The 21,904-nt window shown below is 52.8% G+C and overlaps 1 protein-coding gene across 3 annotated transcripts; it reads right to left on the bottom strand.

Annotated features, from left to right (window-relative positions):
• Positions 1-12,094: 12,094 nt before the first annotated feature.
• FTSJ1 (FtsJ RNA 2'-O-methyltransferase 1) lies at positions 12,095-21,256 on the bottom strand. Of its 3 annotated transcripts, none has more exons than XM_078065115.1 (13): positions 20,959-21,256; positions 19,255-19,399; positions 18,917-18,986; positions 18,727-18,817; positions 18,344-18,422; positions 16,599-16,651; positions 16,460-16,513; positions 16,271-16,373; positions 16,085-16,168; positions 15,308-15,411; positions 15,020-15,217; positions 14,760-14,801; positions 12,095-12,674 (listed from the first exon to the last, which is right to left on the bottom strand). In XM_078065115.1, exons 2-12 carry the CDS (start codon positions 19,373-19,375, stop codon positions 14,769-14,771), a joined length of 990 nt encoding a protein of 329 aa, XP_077921241.1. In that variant the 5' UTR covers positions 19,376-19,399; positions 20,959-21,256; the 3' UTR covers positions 12,095-12,674; positions 14,760-14,768. The 3 variants fall into 3 exon arrangements, with proteins under 3 accessions (XP_077921241.1, XP_077921242.1, XP_077921240.1); XM_078065116.1 differs by having other exon boundaries at positions 15,308-15,405; positions 19,255-19,413; XM_078065114.1 differs by having other exon boundaries at positions 19,255-19,413; positions 20,959-21,253.
• Positions 21,257-21,904: the final 648 nt, after the last annotated feature.

Raw genomic sequence — 21,904 nt, forward strand, 5'->3', positions numbered from 1 at the left:
CCAACCCGGCCTGGCCTCCCTGCTGCTTCCCCAGCCCATTTCCGAGCCTTGACCCTGGGGGCAGAGTGGAGGGACGCAGAGATGGCAGAGGGGCAGGAGGGTGGCCCAATCCTGGAGAGCACCTGCCTGCTCACCGCCCCTGGGCTACTCTCTCAGGCGAAATTCTTCCCTGGGCCTGGGCTGCAGACAGGCGAGCTATTTGACCGTGAAGAATACTGAGGCTCAGAAAGGGCAGGTGGCTTACCCTAGGTTCCAGGGGCCCATGGGACCCTAACCTGCTTCCTAAGTGTAAGCTGCTTGTTCCGGGGACAGATAGACAGCTCCCCCCGCCAATCCTCCGTCACCCCTGGGCCCCTCCTAGGCCTGGGCACTTGGTTTCCAAGTGACCAGAGAGCCAGGAGCATCTTCCTGACCAAACGAATACTACCATTTCACTGCCAGGCCTTTGTCTTCTGAGGTTCCCTTACCTTGGCTTCTCTCTCCTACTCCCATCCCTGCACGTCCACGTCCTCCCCATTGCTATGGGCCCCCCTTTTCCTGCGCCTTCCTACCCCACCCTCTGGGAAGGCTTACCTGAGTCTCTTCTCCCTGCCCTGAGTGGCTTCTGGTGCTTCTGCTTCATACGTGGTGGCTTAAAAGCATTGCTCATCTTTCCCGGAGTCTGGAGTCTGGCCGGAGTCAGTCTCTGGGTTACCACAGAGCCCAGCATAGCTCTCAACTTGGGAGCATAGGGCTGAATGAAGGAAGGGGCGTTTTCCAAGCTCTAGCTGTGTCCCAAGTGACAAGGTTTTGTTTTTTAAAGATTTTACTCATTTATTTGACAGAGAGAGAGACAGCGAAAGAGGGAACACAAGCAGGGGAAGTGGGAGAGGGAGAAGCAGGCTTCCCGCTGAGCGGGGAGCCCGCCACGGGGCTCGATCCCAAGACCTGGGGATCCTGACTTGAGCCGAAGGCAGATGCTTAACCGACTGAGCCACCCAGGCGCCCCCAAGTGACCAGGTTTAAGAAAAGCAAAATGGTCCTGAATTTCACTCCCCTGGCTCTGCCAAAACCTGGATTCCTCTAGAAAGCGCATTCCTTGGTTTCCCTTACAAGCCCCCACCAGGTGTAGGTGGAAGTGAAGCTGCAGACCCATCCTCCCCACACGGCCACATAGGCACGCACAGACGGCGTACGTGGGCCCCCAAGGAGAAATGCACACAGCACGCTCCAAGCCATAGGCACATCTGAACTCGTGAGCGTGCCCATACACGGGCCCCTGGGGATACACATACGCACATGCCCCGAGCCAAGCCTATGGCTGCACCCGAAACCATGCACACACACACATGCACACTTATACAGGGTCCATGTGCACAAAGCCCCAGGCCCAGGCTCATGGGCAAATATGCACCTGTGCACACGCGTGTTTATGGGCACCCAGGGGTACACGTTCATAGACGCCCGGGCCTGAGCCCATGGACCCACCTGCACTCGTGCATGCACCTGTTCATGGTGCCCAGAGGTACACCTGCGCAGACATCACGGTCCAGGCTCCTAGACATTTGTGGCATCTTTGCACACATGTATGCACTGATGGCCACCAAAAGATACATGAGCGCAGACACCCAGACCAGGGCCAACAAAAATGCACACAGCCGCACCGATTACAGGCTCCCGGGGGTACATGTGTGTCGCCATCCGCTCCCATCCCCATGTGTGCACGGGCTTCCTCATGCTTGCACGCACTCGGGCACCCAGGGTATATACATGCACAGAGCCCAGTGGGCTCCCCTGTACCTGTGCGCTCGTACCCAGCCACGCACGTGCACCCTGGGGTACACACGTACACCCCCAGACAGCTTGCAGTTTGAGCCGCAATCTCGTGCGCGAGCACACCCTCATGCATCCGCACGATTACTTTTCAAAAAACACCTTTGCCAGCGTACAGGCCCCTTTGCACCTGCTGGGCTCCTCCGCACCCGAGCATGTCCGGGGGAACGCACACTTGCCCTTGCGTAGCACACGTACGCACGTCCAACCTGCGTCCAACCCAGCAAAGCCTGAGCGCACACACGTACCCCCATGCACGCACGTAAGAATGCACCGTAAATACGCACACGCAGGCAGAAGCACAGCATGCACAGGTGCACGTACCTTTACACATGCTGAGATGTACATGCGTGTGCACACACGGCCGTGCAGGCACGCGCACACCCAGTTACCCTTGGAGCCTCTCATTCACCACCCCTGCCTGGCTGGTAATTGCTCCCAGATCCTGCATCTGGCAGAAGTTTCACACGGGATGTGGGCTGTGACCCATGATTCACTCCAGCTTGCCCCAGCCCCTGTCATCCAGAGAGACGCAGACATTTGTCCCTTCCCTGGGGCTGCCGCTGGGCCTGAGATTACACCATTACAGATGGTCTCCTGAAGCAAGGCATTGACAGCTTGAAAACTGCATACGTGTTCCGTGGGGGAACAGTCTGGCATGAACCAGGCTTGGGTGGGGCTTTCGAGGGACACTTGGGGCAGTTCTGAAATCTCCCAAACAATTCTTACTCATACTGCAGTGTGGACACAGCTCCCGGAAGCTGACCGTCGGGAGTGCGGCGGATTGCAACCCGCGGGGTTCCCTTGGGTTGCGTGGCCCTTCTCTGAGCGCCCCCTTCACCTGGACGAGGAGGATGCACCAAATTCTTCTTTTTCCCCCCTGGAACCCCGCTGCCCTCAGCTGCGGCCAAGATGAGTCTCCTGAAGTCAGATCTGAAACTGAGAAGCAGTGCGTTGGTTTGCTTGGGCTGCCATCACAAAATGCCCCCATACTGGCGGTTTCAACAACAGTCGTTTATAACCTCACAGTCTGGAGGCTGGAAGTCCAAGATCAAGGTGCCATACGGGTTGGTGTCTGGTGAAGTTTCTCTTCCTGGCTTGCAGACGGCCACCTTCTCGCTGTGGGTGCACTTGGCCTTTCCTCTGTGCACGCGTGCGCAGGAAGAGTGCGCTGATATCTCTCCCACTTCCTTCATAAGGCCACCGGTCCCCTAAGATGAGGGCCTACCCTTATGACCTCATTTAATCTTTATTACCTCTTTAAAGGCCTTATCTCCTTTATTAGGGCACAACATGTGAATTTTTTTTTTTTTTTTTGGTAGCGGGGACACAATTCAGATCCTAATAGTCAACAAAGCACTACCTAGTCTGACCACAGCTCCTCCTTTTCCTCGGGTGCATTCCTGAGACAGGTCTGTGCAGAAACCACATGGAGAGGAGGCATAACAAGAGGAACGATCACAGCTGCCCCCCGCCCTTTTTTGAAAAAGTTTTCATTTTATTTTTTTTTTAAGATTTATTTACTTATTTGAGAGAGAGAGAGACAGGGAGAGCGAGCAGAGGGAGATGGAGACAAGCAGACTCCCCACTGAGTGGGGAGCCTGGCACAGGGCTCGATCCCAGGACCCTGAGATCATGACCCGAGTCGAAATCGAGAGTCAGACGCTTAACTGACTGAGCCACCCAGGCGCCCCGAAAAAGTATTTGTTTGGATTCCGGTCAGTTAACATACAGTGTTATATCAGTTTCAGGGGTAGAATATACGGATTCCGCACTTCCGTACAACACCCGGTGCTCATCCCAACAAGTGCCCTTTTTATAGACATAGAATTCTTTATTGCAGGCGCCTGGGTGGCTCAGTCGGTTAAGCGGCTGCCTTCAGCTCAGGTCATGATCCCGGGGTCCTGGGATCGAGCCCTTCGTCCGGCTCCTAGCTCAGTGGGGAGCCTGCTTCTCCCTCTGCCTGCCGCTCCCCCTGCTTGTGCTCTCTCTTAAAAAAGAATTCTTTATTGTTTGCAAAATATTGCATGTAAGAAGTTACGTTTATTGAGATATATTTTCCATACATTAAAATCTCCCCGCTGTAGCCTACAGTTCTCTGAGGCTCGACAAACAGAAATCGTCAGCTGACTGGCGCCATAGGTAGGACACAGAGCAATTCTCTCACTTCAGGAGAGTTCCTTGCGGGACCACTTTGAAGTCAGCCCCTCCCCCCACCCTGAACCCCTGGCACCCCCTGATCCGTTTGCTATCCCCATAGTCCTGCCTTTGCCAGCATGCCATGTAAGCGGAATCATATAGTATGTAACCTTAGTATTCAGGTTTCTCTCACTTAGCATAGTGCATCTGAGATTCGTCTATGGTGTATGCATCAGTAGTTTGTCTTTCATGGCTGAGTACTAAGTGAGAAACTAAATTAGTTTCTTTGCCAGTTGAAAGATATTTGGGGAGCTCCTGGGTGGCTCAGCCGGTTAAGCGCCCGACTCTTGATTTTGGCTCAGGTCATGATCTCGGGGTCGTGGGATCAAGCCCCGAGTGGGGCTCTGCACTCAGTGCAGAGTCTGCTTGTCCTTCTCCCTCTGCTCCTCCCCCTGCTGGCGTGCTCTCTCTCTCTCTCTCTCTCAAATAAATTAATAAATCTTTTATTTTTTATTTTTTTAAAGATTTTTTACTTATTTAGGGGCGCCTGGGTGGCTCACTCGTTAAGCGTCTGCCTTGGGCTCAGGTCATGGTCCCAGGGTCCTGGGATCAAACCGCGCATTGGGCTCCCTGCTCGGCGGGAAGCCTGCTTCTCCCTCTCCCACTCCCCCTGCTTGTGTTTCCTCTCTCGCTGTGTCTCTCTCTCTCGAATAAATAAATAAAATCTTTTAAAAAAAGATTTTTACTTATTTATTCGAGAGAGAGAGCTGGAGAGCACAAACAGGGGGAGCAGCAGAGGGGGAGGGAGAAGCAGGTTCCCCGCCGAGCAGGGAGCCTGATGCGGGGCTCGATCCCAGGACCCTGGGATCATGACCTGAGCCGAAGGCAGATGCTTAACGACTGAGCCACCCAGGCACCCAAGTAAAATTTTTTTTTTTTTTAAAGAAAGGAAGATACTTGGGTTGTGTTGTTTTCAGTTTGGAGTGATTACAGATAAAGCTGCTATAAATATTGGTGTACGTTTTTTTGTGTGGACATAAGTTTTTATTTCTCTTGGATAAATGACATCTATCATTTTTGGGATTGGGATTGCTGGATCATGTGGCAAATGTATGTTTCTCTTTCTGAGAAACTGCCAAGCTGTTTTGCAAAGTGACTCTACCATTTAACATTCGCACCAACATTGTAGGAGGGTTTTGTCCTTCCCCAACACTTAGTATGGTTGATCTTTTTCAGTTTAGTCATTCTAGTAAGTGTACGATGGTATCTCATTGTGGTTTTATTTTTTAGCTTTTTTTAAAAGATTTTATTTATTTATTTGACAGAGAGAGAGAGACAGCGAGAGAGGGAATACAAGCAGGGGGAGTGGGAGAGGGAGAAGCAGGCTACCTGCCGAGCAGGGAGCCCGATGCGCAGCTTGATCCCAGGACCCTGAGATCATGACCTGAGCCAAAGGCAGACGCTTAACGACTGAGCCACCCAGGCGCCCCTATTTTTTAACTTATTTTTTTTAAATATTTTATTTATTTGAGAGAGAGAGAAAGAGAGAGAGAGAGAGAGAGAGAGAGAAGAGAGAGCACAAGCAGGGGGAACGGCGGAGGGAGAGGGAGAAGCAAGCTTCCCGCTGAGCAGGGAGCCCGATGCAGGGCTCGATCCCAGGACTCTGGGACCATGACTTGAGCCGAAGGCACTCAACCAACTGAGAAGCCCAGGTGCCCCTCATTGTGGTTTTATTTTGCATTTCCCTAATGGCTAATGATGCAGGGCATCTTTTCACATGTTAATGCCGTCTGTATTTCCTCTCTGGTTCAGGGTCTGGTCAAATCTTTGGACATTTAAAAAATTGGGTTGTTGGTTTTCTTATTGAATTGTGGGAATTCCTTTTTTATTATTTATTTTTGAAATGGAAGTAGAGTTGACACACAATGAGACACTAATTTCAGGTGTACAACATAGTGATTCAACTCCTCCATACATTATGCTGTGCTCACCACCAGTGTAGCTCCCATCTGTCAGCATTCAACACATTATAATACCCCTGGCTGTATTCCCTACACTGTGCCTCTCGTGCCCATAACTTACTCATTCTATAACTGAAAGCCTATACCTCCTATTCCCCTTCACCCATTTTGCCCATCCTCCCACCCCTACCCCTGGGGCAACCAACCAGTTTGTTCTCTGCTTCTGCTTTTCGCTTGTTTGTTCATTTGTTTTGTTTTAAGATTCCACATATAAGTGAAATCATGTGGTATTTGTCTTTCTCTGTCTGACTTATTTCACTTAGCATAACACCCTCTAGGTGCATCCATGTTGTCACAAATAGCAAGATCTCATTCTTTTCTATGGCTGCGTAATAGTCCATTGTGTATATGTACCACATCTTCTTTATCCATTCATCTGTGGGTGGACATTTGGGTTGCTTCCCTGTCTTGGCTATTGTAAATAATGCTGCAATAAACATAGGGGTGCATATATCTTTTCGAATTTGGGTTTTCATTTTCTGTGGGGAAATAGCCAGTAGTGGAATCACTAGAGTGTATGGTATTTCTGTTTTTAATTTTTTTGAGGAAACTCCATACTGTTTTCCACAGTGGCTGCACTGATTTACAATATTGTGGGAATTCTTTAGGTATTCTGGATACTGATCCTTAGTCAAAGAATGCATTTTGAAAATATTTTCTCCCCGTCTGTGGTTTATCCTTGCACTTTTTTTTTTAAAAGATTTATTTATTTATTTATTTGAGGGAGAGAGAACGAGCCAGGGGAGAGGCAGAGGGAGAGGGAGACAAGACTCCCCGCTGAGCGTGGAACCCAATGCAGGGCTCCATCTCACAACCCTGAGATCATGACCTGAGCTGAAATCAAGAGTCAGACATGAGGTGCCTGGGTGGTTCAGTCAGCCTTTGGCTCGGGTCATGATCTCAGGGTCCTGGGACAGAGCCCCACATCGGGTTCCTTGCTCAGCGGGAAACCTGCTTCTCCCTCTGCCTGCCGCTCCCCCTGCTTGTGCTTTCTCTGTGTCAAATAGATAAATAAAAGCTTAAAAGAAAAAGAGACGCTTAACTGACTGAGCCACCCAGGCGCCCCTATCCTTTCACTTTTGCATTATACTTTTATATCTATTATTTTATGTCATTTATTCTTTCAATAACTATTTACTAAGACCCTCCTAGGTGCCAGGTACCGCTCTGGGCACTAAAAACACAGGAGGGAACACAACAGCCACGGACGCCTGCCTTCAGGGACTTCCCATACTCGGTGTTGTTGGATAGACAGTGGACAACACTAAATTAATGGGCTGGATATTCTATGTGTCCTCCAGTCCATTCGCCCTCCTTCCCTGACCCGCTCTGTGTCCCAGGACGTTGGCTGTGTGAACTTCATCAACTGGGCTCTGCCGCATCTGGCTTCCGGCCGAGCCGGGCCCATGAGAAGCCCTGCGAGGCACCTGGGCAGTGGGAGGACAGAGAAAGCCAGGTGTTCACTGGCCGGGGCTGGGCTCCAGCTTCCCCTGGGTTTCAGGAACACTGGTTCCTTTCCCGCCCTTTCCAGCCTAGGAATGGTGACAGCACCACCCCCCCTGGTGCTAGTCCTAGGGGAGCCCAGCAGCGTTACTGGTTTGCCGAGCCCTCCTGTGTCTCTGTAAATGGTCCCTTCATTTAGGGCTCTTCAAAATTCCACCTGCGTGTGCCTTGTGTACCCCGCCTCCCCGGTGGCCCCGCTTAGGGCCCCTGGCTGACTCAACAAGTAAATATGTATTATTAGGAAGTGCAAAATGCTATGGAGAAAACAAGGCAGGATGCGGGGGTAGAGAGGGAGGGGGTGCTGTTTTTGGATAGTCAGGGAAGGCTGCCTGAGATGACGTTTGAGCGGAGAGAAGAAAGCGAAGAGGGCAGCCATGTAACCATGAACGACGTACTTATCTTGGGAAGAGTGCCCAAGCAGAGGTGGCAACAACAGGTGCAAAGGCCCTGAGGTGGAATAATGCTCGGTGTATTTGAGGAACATCAAGGGGGCTGGTGTGGCTGGAGACAGTTGGCGAGTAGAGACGCTGAAGAGAGTAGTAGGGCAGGGGTTAGCTCACTCATCGGCCAAAGGGGGAAACCCAGGACCTAGGGAAAGGCAGGGCTGGCCTAAGGTCCCACACTGAGGCCATCTTCACTCAATCCTCATGCCTTCCTCCTAGTATGTGCTGCCTTTCTGGAGGACAGGAGGAGGGCTGGAACCCTACCGTGTACCCCAGAGAGAAAGCACAGCCTCCTTGGGAAGTGGTTATGGTGCTGGTCCCTGGGGCCACTGCACCCCCACAGATCAGCCTCATCTCTGATCTGATTCAGGAGCTTCATTCTGTCCTCACAGCAGCCGCCGGAGAGTTCCGTTACAACCCAAGCCAGCCCTCAGCCCTCCTCTGCTCCGGTCTCTGCTGTGGTTCCATCTCTCAGAGAAAAAGCCAAAGTCCTTTTTGGGGCCGGCAAGGCCCTACAGGACCAGGCCCTTGTCACCTCTCTGACTTCACCTCCTGCCACTGGCCCTCTCGCTCATTCTGCTCCCACCGCACTGGTCTCACAGTTCCGCCTCAGGGCCTTTGCACTGGCTTTTCCCTTTGTCTGGATCACTCTTCCTCCAGCCGTAACTCCTTCTGGGGTCACACTGGTTTGTGTATGGATCCTCCCAGGGTCACATAGTCTGGGGTGTGGACCCTCCTGGGATCAAACAGATGGGGGTGTAAACACTCATAAAGTCACTAGATTTGGGTATAAGGAATCCTAGGGATGTACTAATTGTGGGTGGGCCTCCCAGGATCATAGAGATGAGTTTTGGACACTTCTGGGGTCACACAGTAGGATGTGGAGGCTTTAGGGCTCACGCAGACTGGGATGTGGACATGGTTGAGGTCACACAGAAAGAGGCGTGGCCACTACGAAGTATCACAGACTGAGATGTGTTTTCTTAGGGTCCTAGATGGATGGTATGTGGACACTTTTGGTGTCACACAGGCTGGTGTGTGGACAACAACACTGGGGTCACACCGACTGGAGTTTGGACACCTCTTGGATCACCTCGTTTGGGACATGGACACTCCTGGGGCCACACGGACTATGATCTGGTACCTTCTGGCTTTATGCAGGCTCCACTTCAGACACCCTCAGTCACAAATCCCGGGGTCTGGACACGCCTGGGGTCCCAGACTAGACCAAGGCCATCGCTGAAGATGCACAGACTGGGCACTAGATGCTACTCTGGTCAAATGGGTGTGGCACGGGTACTCCTGGATTCTCATGGGCTCGGCCACGGACACCCGTGTGGTCGAACGGCTTGCGGTGTGGACTCTGCTGAGGTCGCACCAACCAGAGCAGAGATGCCTCTCGAGACACAGAGATGGGGGGTGGGTGCCCCCGTGGTCACACTCCTCTGGTCACACTGAATGGGACATTGTCTTCCCCTGTGGTCGCAGATACTGGGGTGTGGAGACTTCTGTGGTCACAGAGACTGAGCTGTTGCTGCTTCCGGACTCACTCTGACTGTGGGGTAAGCGCTCCTGGGTCCCATGGGCTGGGCCGTGGAGGTTTCTTGTAGTCAGAGACACTGGGATGTGGACGCAGCCGGGACTCATCTGCGGTCATAGAGACAAGGAAGAGAACATGTTTGTACTGGAGTGTAGACACTCCCTGGCTCACGTTGTCTGGGGTGTAGACACTCCTGGAATCCTACAGACCAGAGTTTGGCTGTTCCTAGGGTCACACAGACTGGGAAATGGACCCTCCCATGGCCATGCAGGCAATGGAGCGAATGAACTTGAGGCCACAGAGACTGAGGTGTGGAAACTCTCTGAAAGTTGCAGACCAGGGAGTGACTCCCCGGTGGTCAGAGCTTGGGGCGTGGAGACTTCTTTGATCATACAGCCGAGGGTGTAAAAACTCCGGGAATCACACAGCTAAGGGCATGCCACCCTGGGGACACAAAGACTGGGTGGTGGCTTCTCTTGTGGTCACACTGAAAGTTGGTCATCCTGGGGTCCCACAGACAGGCCATCGTGTGGAGACTTCTGGAGAAACGGGCTGGCTGTGGGCCCTCCTGGGGTTACACAGACTGGGGTGCGGACACTTGTGGCATTTCAAGGTCTGAGGAATGACCGCACCTGGGGGACACTGACTGGGGGACGTGGAAAGCCCATGGTGACAGACTGGAGTGTGAACGATTCTGCAGTAACACAGATGAGGGGTGCGCTCCCGAGGACACCCATGGGGGTCTGGAGATTCCTGGGGTCACACAGAGCGGGGGGGACACTCCTGTGGTGACAAAGGCTGACGTACGGCCATGGGTAAGGTCGCTGGGGTGTGCGCACTGCCTCGGGCTACCATGCTCGGTGGTGGGCACTTCTTGTGGTCAAACAGACTGGAGTTTTCACAGCTCTGTGGCGACAAGCTTTGCGATCTGGACACTCGCAGGCTCACAGAGACTTGTTGACTATTCCAGGTATCACACGGACTGGAGTGCATATACTCCCGTGGTGACATGAACTGTGTTGTAGACGCCCCTGGGGTGACCATGACCGAGGTGTGGTAACCCCTGAGGTCACACAGACTGGGGAAGGGACACCCATTGTTGTTGCGCAGTCTAAAGAACCGACAAACTCGCGGTCAAACTGACTGGGGTGTGTACATTTTTGGGGCAACACGGACTGGGTAATGGAAAGCCTAGGGTCACAGCCTGGAAAATAAACTGTCATCACACACTGGGGTGGAAGTACTCAGACTAAGGTAAATGCTCGACTGGGGACACATGGTATGGGGTACACACGCCTCTGTGGACACAGTGACTTTGGTGTGGAGTCACCTAGAGGCGTCTGGACGCTCCAGGAGTTGCAAGGCTAGGGTAGCGACACTCGGGGCCGGACAGGGTGCTCCCGAAGCCGGAGCCCGAGCCCGGGTTAGGCTGGTCCTTCCTGGGCCACACATTCAGGGGTGTGGACACCGCTGGGTCGCACGGTTTGGGGATTGGGCACCTGCCGCCATCACAGGGACATGCGTGTGTGTCGGATGTCACACAGATGGGGGTGGCCACGATTAGGGACACGGAGCCTGAGATGCGAATACTCGCTGGGTCCCAAAGGCTGGTGTGTTTACACTCCTGGAGATTTAGGTGGATATTCCTGGGGCCTCAGACTCTAGTGTGGGCATGCTGAATTTGCATGGTAATGGGTGTGGCCACCCCCGCGGTCACTAGGCTTTTGTGCAGATACTTCTCTCATGCGTTTCTGGAGTTGCACTGCTTGGGCGAGAAGACTCCTGGTTTAACATTCCATAGTGTGCCCCGCTGCCAACATCAGGCATTATAGACTCAATATGGACACTTCTAGGTTCACACGGTCAGGTACAGAAACATCTAGGGTCACCAACTGGAATGTGGGTGGTCCTGAGATCACTGAACTGAGGTGTAGACGAAGAATGTGTTTCTAAAGATACACAGGAGGGGCGTCTGGGTGGCTCAGTCGCTTAAGCGTCTGCCTTTGGCTCGGGTCATGATCCCAGGGTCCTGGGATCGAGCCCCGCATCGGGCTCCCTGCTCCGCGGGGAGTCTGCCTCTCCCTCTGCCACTCCCCCTGCTCGTGCTCTCTCTCTCTCTCTCTCTCAGTGAATAAGTATTTAATTTAAAAAAAGGTACAAACTTCAAGTTATAAATAAGTTCGGGGCTGTAATGTACTGCATAGTGACTAGGATTATCAATATTGTATATTTGAAAGGTTTTAGGAGAGTAAATCTTGGGGCGCCTGGGTGGCTCAGTCAGTTAAACATCTGCCTTCGGCTCAGGTCATGGTCCCAGGGTCCTGGGATCGAGCCCCGCATCAGGCTCCCTGCTCAGCGGGGAGTCTGCCTCTCCCTCTGCCCCTCCCCACCTCCACACTCTTGCTCTCTCTCAAATGGATAAAATCTTAAAAAAAAAAAAGAAAGTAGATCTTAAAAGTTCCTATCACAAGAAAAAATTTGTAAGTGAGCTAATGCATGTTAACTGAACTTATTGTAATCATTCTGCAATAGCTATATATCGAATTAGGTTGTATACTTTAATATTTATATGAAGTGGTATATCTTATGTTAATGAGAACAAATATTACTATATATATTAAAATGAAACACTGGGATACAGTAATATATGGACTTTTTTATTAGTACATCAAATTATAAGATCTTCCATAATTCAAAGTAGTGACAAATGCGAACAGCATTTCAAGATGCCTGCACACTCATACTGGGACATACAAAGTAACGGATTTGGCTAACAGCTGCTGCTTTTACTATCGTGATTTGTTGCCAGCATTCGTATTGGGGGGTAAAGCTCAATTTCGGTCCTATGAGTGAAATTTCAGTTCTATTAGTGAAAATAAAGATGTAATATTTTCCTCCATCAGGTTCACAGATACCCCTGATTTCTATCCAGGTTAAGATCCCCTGTTTTGGGGGTAAACTCCAGACATAATCAGGACACCTTTGGAAAGCTTGAGAGAGGTGGCAAGACCTTGCTCAAGAATCTCCTCTGCGGTGTAGACAGGCATTGTGTGATGTTGCTTTCCTTGCTGTGTTCCTGGTGGTCGTTGCAGGTTCCCACTCGGGGCGTGGATGTTCAGGACCCGCTGATGAGATATTTGAAAACCAGTTTATCAACGCAGGTTCTCGTTTTCCCGACAGCAAACAGCTTCCGAGATGTATCAGACTGCCAGCTACCTAAAGTCAAGGACAAAGAAAGTTTTAAAAATACATTTTCCCACTTCCTTCTACTGTAATCATTGTTCACTCAGGTACTGACATTTTTTTTAAAAGATTTTTTTTTTTATTTATTTCACAGAGAGACTGAGAGAGCACACGCAGGGGGAGCGGCAGGCTGAGGGAGAAGCAGACTCCCCGCCGAGCAGGGAGCCCAATGTGGGGTTCGATCCCAGGACCCTGGGATCCTGACCTGAGCCGAAGGCAGAAGTTTAACGACTGAGCCACCCAGGCGCCCCTAGAGGGAGAAGCAGGCTTCCCGCCAAGCAGGGAGCCCGATGTGGGGCTCGATCCCAGGACCCTGGGATCCTGACCTGAGCCAAAGGCAGACGCTTAACCAACTGAGCCACCCGGGCGCCCTGGTACTAACATTTTTGTGACTTTTTCCCCCTACTTCTATTGTGAACCGTAACATACAGAAAAATACACAACATCTACGTATGTTTTATATATGTTCAGTTTAAGGAGTGACAAGAAGGTGTTATTTTTTAATAACTGTAGGATGTTCATTCTCATGGCTGTGTAATTCTCCACTGAGAGCATGCCAGGACTTAACGATCCATTCTGCAGTTATGGATGTTTGGGCTCCGTCTAGTCTGGGGGTACCAACAGTGCCGGCGAGGAATTCTAGTACTTATTTCTTCGGAGCAGCACTGGCCCGCGTGCAGCCCTATACGACGCCTAAGCATTTCCCACGGGGGCCATCGGGGTACAGGGGTTCCCACCGCACACCCTTCCGGACACTAGGCAGTGGCAGTCCTTAGTGTTAGCTTGCATTGCCCTGAGAAGCCGATTGTCATGTGCTTGTTAGCCAATCTCCTATTTTCTTTTCCCTACTGATTTATAGGAGCTTTTTAATATCAAGGATACTATATCTAGGGTCTGTAAATAATCTTTGCCCACCGTGATTCACCATTTCATTTCTTAAAAGGTACCTTTTTTTACTTCTTTTTTTAATGGAAGACTTGGTCTAAAAACCCTGCTAAGCCATTGTCAGAAAGGGACTTTCTCTGACGTGACTTCCTGAGGATGAAAAGTCCTCCAGCACAGAGAGGTTTGGCTCACTCTGCCGCAGGCACACTGGCCCCTCACGGCTCCCTCACACACCACGCATGGTTCTGCCTCAGGGCCTTTGTATTTGCTATTCCCTCTCCGTGGAATGCTCTTCCCCTAGATGAACACACACATGCTCTCCCTTGTCTCCTTCAGGTCTCTGCTCAAACATTACCTCAGTGAGCCCTTCGTTGACAACCTTTTTATTTTTTATTTTTTTTTTTTAAAGATTTTATTTATTTATTTGACAGAGAGAGACAGCGAGAGAGGGAACACAAGCAGGGGGAGTGGGAGAGGGAGAAGCAGGCTTCCCGCTGAGCAGGGAGCCCGATGCGGGGCTCGATCCCAGGACCCTGGGATCATGACCTGAGCCGAAGGCAGACGCTTAACGACTGAGCCACCCAGGCGCCCCTCGTTGACAACCTTTTTAAAAACTGCAAACTGCCACCCCTGGAATTCCTGATTCTCTTTACCCTACTTTATTAAAAAAAAATGTTCATATCCCTTATTACCTTTACACACACACACACACACACACACACACACACACACACACACCTGTATATATATATACAATATGTTGATTCAAGCTATATATAGTGAAATGCAAGCTGTAAATGTCTATGTATACGTCTATGTATACGTAGGCTATCTGTGGGTATGCTGTGTGTAGGAACTCCTGCATTCATAAGCTGTTTGTTTATTACCTCTTTCTCAATCTAGAAAGGGCCAGGATATTTGCCTGTTTTGTTTGCTCTCTCTCCCGACCCAGAACAACGCCCAGCCCACAGCACATGCTTAATAAACGTTTACTGAGCGCCTCAACGCGCACAACGCTTAAAGCAGGCCCCGACACAGGACATCACGTACTTAGTAATGGCTGGCTGACTGAAGTCTTCTCAGTTAATGTAAAAATTTCAAAGGTGAAATTTTTCTGAGCTTTTTCTTAAAGGTGCCCTTTACTCAAACTGTTAGATAAAAAGGCAAATTTACCTGAATGTATTAAGATGAACAATTCATTTCATTGTCTTCCACCTACCCAAGAAAAAGAAAAATGACTCAGATACTTGCCTGAGGTTTTCCATTCATTACACTTGGTCTTACCCATTGATTCTTACAGCTACTGGGAGGCAGAGAGGAGTGTTTTGGTCCCAGAGACCTTGTGATTTGGGGGCAGAAAGGGGTACACTGAGAGGGGGTCATGTGGGCTCCGAGAAAGGGCACTGAGGGCCCTGGGCCACATGTTTCCAGACCTCAGAGGCCAGCAGGGTGTGGCGCTGGGAAGCAGCCAGGGGCTGCGACAATGTGTCCGCTGTGCTGATGGGGCAGTCCTGGGGACGGATCTCCTTGGCCAGCCGCCCTTTCTTCTTCAATGTGCAGGCCTCCTGGTACGGTGGCGAGATGGGGGGCTGCGTGGGTGGAGTATACTTGTACTCTGAGCCGTCCTCTAGCTGTAGGGACACATGGTGGGGGGGGACAGTGAGGACCTGGGAACCTAGGACGGTGCCCCCCCATCTGCCCACTGTTGGTTGGACACTCACGTCCAGTGGGTAACTGCGGTCCGAATCATAGGAGCTTAGGTCCCCACAGGTCACAAATGGCACAATGATGCGAGTGGGACCATCCAATTGGTTGAAATCTGGATCTGACAAGCAGGGAGAAATAAGACAGGACGGGGCTGGGGTGCCTGGGACCAGTTGGGACTCCTTCTACAGCAAGGGTATGGAGTCCTCCCCATGTACCTACCAGCTCCTCCACCGGAAATCCTTCATTTGGTTCAGATCACCTCCTCAGGGAGGGCCTCCATGATCACCTGATCTAGAACATCCCCCTCCCCTGCTTTTCTCACATGGCACCTTATGTTCACTTGCGATTCTACCATATGCTGCCTGAACCCTGTCTCACTCAAGTGTGCTCACCTTAAGACCAGACTCTGTGCCTTTTCCCACTAGGGACCAGGCTAAAGACTCTCGGGGCAAAACTCCCGCACCGGGGTAGAGTATCCACCTGAGGGCGTGACCGAGTCTTCCTAGGCTAGAAACTTAGGTGGGTGGAATCTCCCCTGGGGCAGGACTCGGGATCCAAGAGTAACCATTAGAGGACTGGGATGAAGATCCTCCTGGGACAAAACATCCATACAGGGGTGGAATTTCCACCCAAGGGTGGGGCTAAGGATCATCTTGGGACAGAAGTTCCATAAAGGGTAAGTTTCCACCAAGGGGTGGGGCCGAGGGCCCTCCCGAGACATAAATTCCAGAAGGGGGCAGAGTCCTCCCCCACCCCCTGCCCCAGGAGGGGCCCAGGGCTCTGGCTCTCACCGTAAGAGTGGTCCAGCAGGGGTTTGGTCAGGTCCGGAAGGAAGCCTTCAGGGGGGTCATAACCCTGACAGACAGCGAAGGCCTCTGTGGGTGGAAGGTGGAGTGAGGGGCGACCGCTACCCGCACCCCGCAGCGGACGCACGCCTGAGACCGGCACCCGCCTGCCTGGCCCCCCACCCCCCTGACCTATGCTGGAGTTCCGGCTGCTTCTGGGCTTGGCACACAGCACGCTGGAGAAGAAGACGCGCAGCTGGCTATAGATCAGGGTCACATCCCGGCCTCGGAAGATCTGCAGGGCAAGGGAACAGAGATGAAGGCATGAGGGTGGCCCTGGAGGACCCCTCTTTAGCCCTCGCCAGGTTCTCCAAGGCTTACCTTGGCTACAAAGCAGCCTCCTGGCTTCAACACATGTGTAGCAATGTTGAGAGCCTGTGGGCAGGACAAACGGCTAAGGCGGAGGTGGAGACAGGCACGAGGGGTCCAAACTGAGGCAGGGGCAGCCAAGGTTACTCACGGCTAGGAGGAGCTGGGCCTGCATATACTCATCAACATCATGGAGGCCAGTTACTGCGGCAAGAGGAACAGCATTAGGGGGGGCCATCCGGTTCTGGCTAGCTCCTTGTCCCAGACAGGTCGGGATGCTACAAACATTTCCCAGGCTCTCTTACTACTAAGGTTCTGCTTGCAAATTACTATCTGCCAACTGGATGCATGTTCTGGGCTCCTAGCCCTCAGGCACTCATTTTAATTTTCAAAACAACCTTATACACAAGTATCATTATTATCATTTCTTACCTCCAACCCAAACTGCTCCTCTGAGCGCCTGACTCACAGATCAGACTCTGACACGTCCAAGACCAGACTCCTGACCTTCCTGTTCAAACCTCTCTCCTTACACCATCTTCCCCATGCCATCTGATCCTTCCAGTTGTTCCAGCCAAAAACCTTTGTACCGTTGACACCCTCCATTCTCTTCTCACATCCACGTTCAAGCATTAGCAAGTCCTGTCGGCTGTACTTGCACAAGAGCTCCTGGATCAATCCTCTCGCCTCACCTCCGCCACCGCCACCCCGGTCATTGCTCGCCTGGGCTACGCCGTGGCCTCCCCCTCCCGCCCTCGCCCCTCACACAGCTCACAGCAGCCAGAGGGGTCTGGTCACAAGTGGAGTCAGCATGGCCCTCCTCTGCTCACAACCCTCTCATGGTTTTCCCTGAGCTCTCATATCAGGGAAAAAGCCACAGTGCTCACTGTGGCCCCCACAAGGACCCACACAAGGATCTGCCCCCCGCATCCCGCCACCTCTCTGACCTCCCGTCCTACCACTCCCCCCTCGCTCACTCTGATCCAACCACACTGATATCCTCGCGGTTCCTCACACATGCCAAACACCCTCCCACCTCAGGGCCTTTGCACTGGCTGGTCCCTTTGCCTGCACTGTTCGTTCTCCAGATATGCCCCTGGCCTACTCCCTCACCTCTTTTAAGTCTTTGTGCTAAGGTCATGGGGGCCTTCCCGTCCACTTTACTTAAAATGCCAACAGGTACTCCCTGTCTCCTTCTCCTTTCCACTGATGTTCCTCATGGTACCTATCATCTCTTCGCATGCTATGTGACTCTATCATTTGTTTCTTTTCCCTCTGCTCCCACTAGAACGTCAGGTCTGTGAGGTCAGATTAGTAGAATTTTATTCACAAGTGTTTTCCCCACTTGTAGAACAGTACCCGACACACAACAGGTGCTCAATCAATGTGCACCGAGTGAACGGCTGACTGGAAAACAGGAATGAGCAGCACCACAGAAACAGAGAGTTGCAGATGAGAGGTGAGCAAAGGGAAAGGTAGATAGCAGGCAGACCGAAGCGGCAGGGTACGGAGACGGAGGGGACAGAGGCAGAGATCAGGAAGCAGGGGCAGGGAGAAACTGCTAGATGTGGGAGAGGTGAGGGACAGCTGAGAGCAGAGGGGAGGCAGGGAGTAGCTGAAGTGGTGAAAGAAGCCAACAGAGGGCGCCTGGGTGGCTCAGTCGGTTCAGTGTCCGACTCTTGATTTCGGCTCAGGTCATGACCTCAGGGTCGTGAGATCGAGCCCCGCGCCACGTGCTAGGCGTGGAGCCTGCTTAAGATTCTCCCTTTCCCTCTGCCCCCACCTCTCTTAAAAAAAAAAAAAAAAGGAAATAAAGAGAGAAGCCAGCAGATGTGGGAGCCACAGAGAAGGACGCCCACAGGGCTCCCGCCGGGCCTCCCGACCCCTGCTGCTTACCGTCAGGAGCCCCATCGCACACCACTAGGTCCGCTGGGCGGCCCTCAAAGTGCTGGATGATCTCCTTGGCAGTGGACAGCTACAGAAGAGAGGGAAGACGAGTGGTCCCGGGCCGCCCCGTCCGCAGCCCTCTAACCCCGCCTGCCCAGGGCCCTAGCCAGCAACCCTGGGGCAGCCAAACCCTCAGGCTTCACTGGTCTAACACGGGGTTCCATCTCTGGGGACCCAGTCCCATCATTTCTGGCTGGCTGAAATGATGACCGGCTGGTTCTGTTTCTCCACTGTTACACTCTCTCTGTCTTTCTCTTCCACTCTCCGTAGCTGCCAGGTTTGGAGGGGCTCTCACCCGGGATACACCCCAACACCCCCAGCCACGCTCTTACCTGGGTGATGTCCCCTTGGATCTGTAACACACCTGGTAATGGAGCCATAGCCTGAAGGTCCACGGCCACCACATGGCCGGAACCCTGGCCCCTGTGGACAACATGGCCCACGTCAGCCCAGTTGTCACTCCCGGCTCATCCCTGACCTGGCCTGCCCTCCCAGCTGCCCCCTCTGGGAGCCCACACTCACCCAATTTTCTGGCTCAGCACCTGGCTCCAGCTGCCCGGGGCTGCGCACAGGTCAACTGCCCGTGTCACACCTGAGCACACACAGGGACATGTAGTGGTCAGTTGCACCCACCTCTGCAACCCTGAGCCCTGCAAAGTTCACCCCTCTCCCCTGGGGGAGCACCCACATCTCTCCGTGCCCAACTCCTTCCAAGTCACCTGCCCCTCTTCCTGCCCCGTCCCTGCCCCGCAGACCCTCCAAGTCAGCCCACCTACCACAGGAAGCTCGGCCGCCATGGCCCACTTATCTATTCCCTTTGCCCACCCCATCCCCCGGTGACTCGCCCGCCAGGTGGGGACCTTGGAAGAGGTGGAACTCCTCGTCAAGTTGTAGCAGCTTGAAGGCACTGCGGGCACGCCAGCCATGCTCCTTGGCCAGGCGGTAGTAGACGTCCCGCTTGTCCTTTGATGTCCGTCCCATCTCACACGCTGTCTGCCCAGGGACCTGCCAACAGTAAGCTGATGCTGCCCTGTATCAGTAACTGGGGGAGTGGGCTACCATCCATGTCTGCAGGGCAGTGAGAACCACACAAACCGCCCCAGGCCCCCCAGGACAGCTCACTCAGCAGATGGGGAAAGTGGAGCCCAGTCCCTGACCCCACTGACCTCACAAGGCCGGAGGGACTCCATCACTGAGCACTAAGGCTTCATTGCTCACCCCACAGAACCCGCCCTGCTCACTCCACAGACTCCCCCACTCACCCCCACAGATCCCCAAACCCAACACTTATAGATGACCCATTGCCGACCCTGTGGGCCTCCCACTGCTGCCCACCCATACTCCACACATCAAGCCCCGTGACACTCACCCACCTCACCCCCATTAACATCTCACTGACCATCTCCCCAGCTGTCTTCACGGCCCCTAAATTCATACACCCCTATCAGCCTTGCTCTCACCCCCAGTATCCTAATACTACCTCATGGTACTCCTCACTCCCTTAATCTCTCCCCACCCCATTCCCCATTAATAAATGATTAGTCCCCCACTAACTCCTTTATTACTACATCCTTACCAACCTCCATTAATGCGTAGAGGATCATGGCCTATTAGTTCCCCATTAAGCTCTCAATTACTATGATTTATCAGCTCCCATTAACCCAGCCCTCCAACCGATCCCTCATTGATCTCACCGTTAGCCCCCTGTAACCCCTTCATTACCACACGTTAATCCCTGATGATCACACATCAGTTCGCCCACCTGGCCCCCTCAATAATCACTTGATGATCACACCCCAGCAGCTTACTATTACCCTCTCTTTGCTCACTGTTCCCATTAATTCCTCAATTATCATGCCATGACTCCCCAAAACCCTTTGACTACAACACACCTACCTCTCATTCACTTTTCCTTGATCACTTCCCCCCTTAGTTCCTTGATCGTGACTCCCACTGGCTTCAATTATTCCCTCCATAGCTTCACCATTATTCTTTGGATTACTATTGTCCCACCCCTCTTCATTAACTTAGTATCATACCTCAGCAGTCCCCCAGGGATCACGTCCCCATCCGCCTCCCACTACCTTCTTTCTAGCTGCCCACTCTACCACCCCTTCATTCATCAATGAACACACCCCTGGCCCCCACGAACATGTTGACTAAAACACTCCTATCAGCCCCCATCGATTCCCGACAGCACGCCCATCAGACCTCCAGTACTTTCATGCGACCCACGCCCCTCTCCCATTCACAGCCCTCTGGCCACGCTCCCGGTCTCGCATCATTACCTCAAAGCCCATGTCCCCACTGGGACCACGAGACCCCATTCAAGGAGGCTCCGCCGGTATCTGAAGCCCTGCACTGCCCCCCGCCCCCCGTCCACCCCGCACAGCGGTTCCCTTCCAGACAAACCTTGGGTCTGGAGCCCCACCGGCACCAGCCGCCCAGACTACGCGGCGGCAGCACGGAAGGCGAACTTCCCTCCTTCCCTCGCCGGCGGGACAGCGCAGGCGTGCCTCAGCTGTCTCGGCCCGGACCCACGCCCTCCGCGCCCCAGGGCCTACCTTAGCTTTCGGGGTGGGGAGCAGGGGGCCGAGGAGACCGGTCCGTGAGCAGCCCGAGCCGCGGCGAGAGCGCAGACCCGCCAGAAATCGTAAGGCTTCAGTGTGTGCTCTTAGTCCGAAAGCCTGACGCGCATGCCTACGGACTCCCGCAGCGTGGCGAGCCTGTCATCGTGGAACGCGAAGGCTGCGGCGCGGCGCGGACCCCACCTGAACGTACAACGTGAGTCCCCGTCATCTTGTGTCGACGTAGTTCGTCTCGCGGACTGCCGATCCCAGCATGCAACGGGCCCGACCCGAGCTGCTGAAGTCGCGCACACACGTCGCGAGGCGGTCAGAACCGACTCTTCTTTTGTTCCGAGGCTACGATGGCTTTTGCTCCCCGCCCCTCCTTTTTTGGACCGGCGTGTTCACTGGGGACTACATTTCCCAAGACGCAACGGGCACGGCGGAACCCATTCCTTTTACGCGAGCCGCGAAGTGAAATTACAGCTGGCGTCGGGAACGTTGAGAGTTAGGAGAATGCGTTAATTAAGTGCGCTGGAGCACGGAAGCCGCTCTGTGGCAAGATGCGAATCCACTTCAGCTCACTGAAAGCGCTGCTCGACTTGTACGCTTTCAGAGCTTCAGTTTCTCCCTCTGTAAAATGGGGATAATAAGTAGTATGGCTTCACAGAGTTATTGGGAGGATTTGAATAGGTGTAGCTCCGCACAGTGTCTGTCCTTTTGTAATTCTGTGTTCTTCAAACGTTTTTAACTTCGATCCACTGAAAAAGACTGCATCGCGACCCGGTGCACAAGTAAATATAGTAATGGAAACATTCATTAAAGCGTTTACCATGTGCCAAGCACCTATTCTAAGTGCTCTGGTAAATGGCTAACAACCGGCTCTTTGGGCGGGGGCTGGGGGGTGGGGAGGAAGCCCTGATGTCTCACATGTGCCAATTTT

This window comes from Halichoerus grypus, chromosome X, assembly GCF_964656455.1.
Source record: "Halichoerus grypus chromosome X, mHalGry1.hap1.1, whole genome shotgun sequence".
Taxonomy (NCBI): Eukaryota; Metazoa; Chordata; class Mammalia; order Carnivora; family Phocidae; genus Halichoerus; species Halichoerus grypus.

Coding starts and splice junctions, on each gene's coding strand:
- FTSJ1 (XM_078065115.1), bottom strand. CDS start 19,375: ATGGGACGGACATCAAAGGACAAGCGGGACGTCTACTACCGCCTGGCC. Junction 16,169..16,270: donor CAGCCGGAACTCCAGCATAG/GTCAGGGGGGTG, acceptor TTCCACCCACAG/AGGCCTTCGCTGTCTGTCAG. Junction 15,412..16,084: donor CCTGCTGGACCACTCTTACG/GTGAGAGCCAGA, acceptor CCTGCTTGTCAG/ATCCAGATTTCAACCAATTG.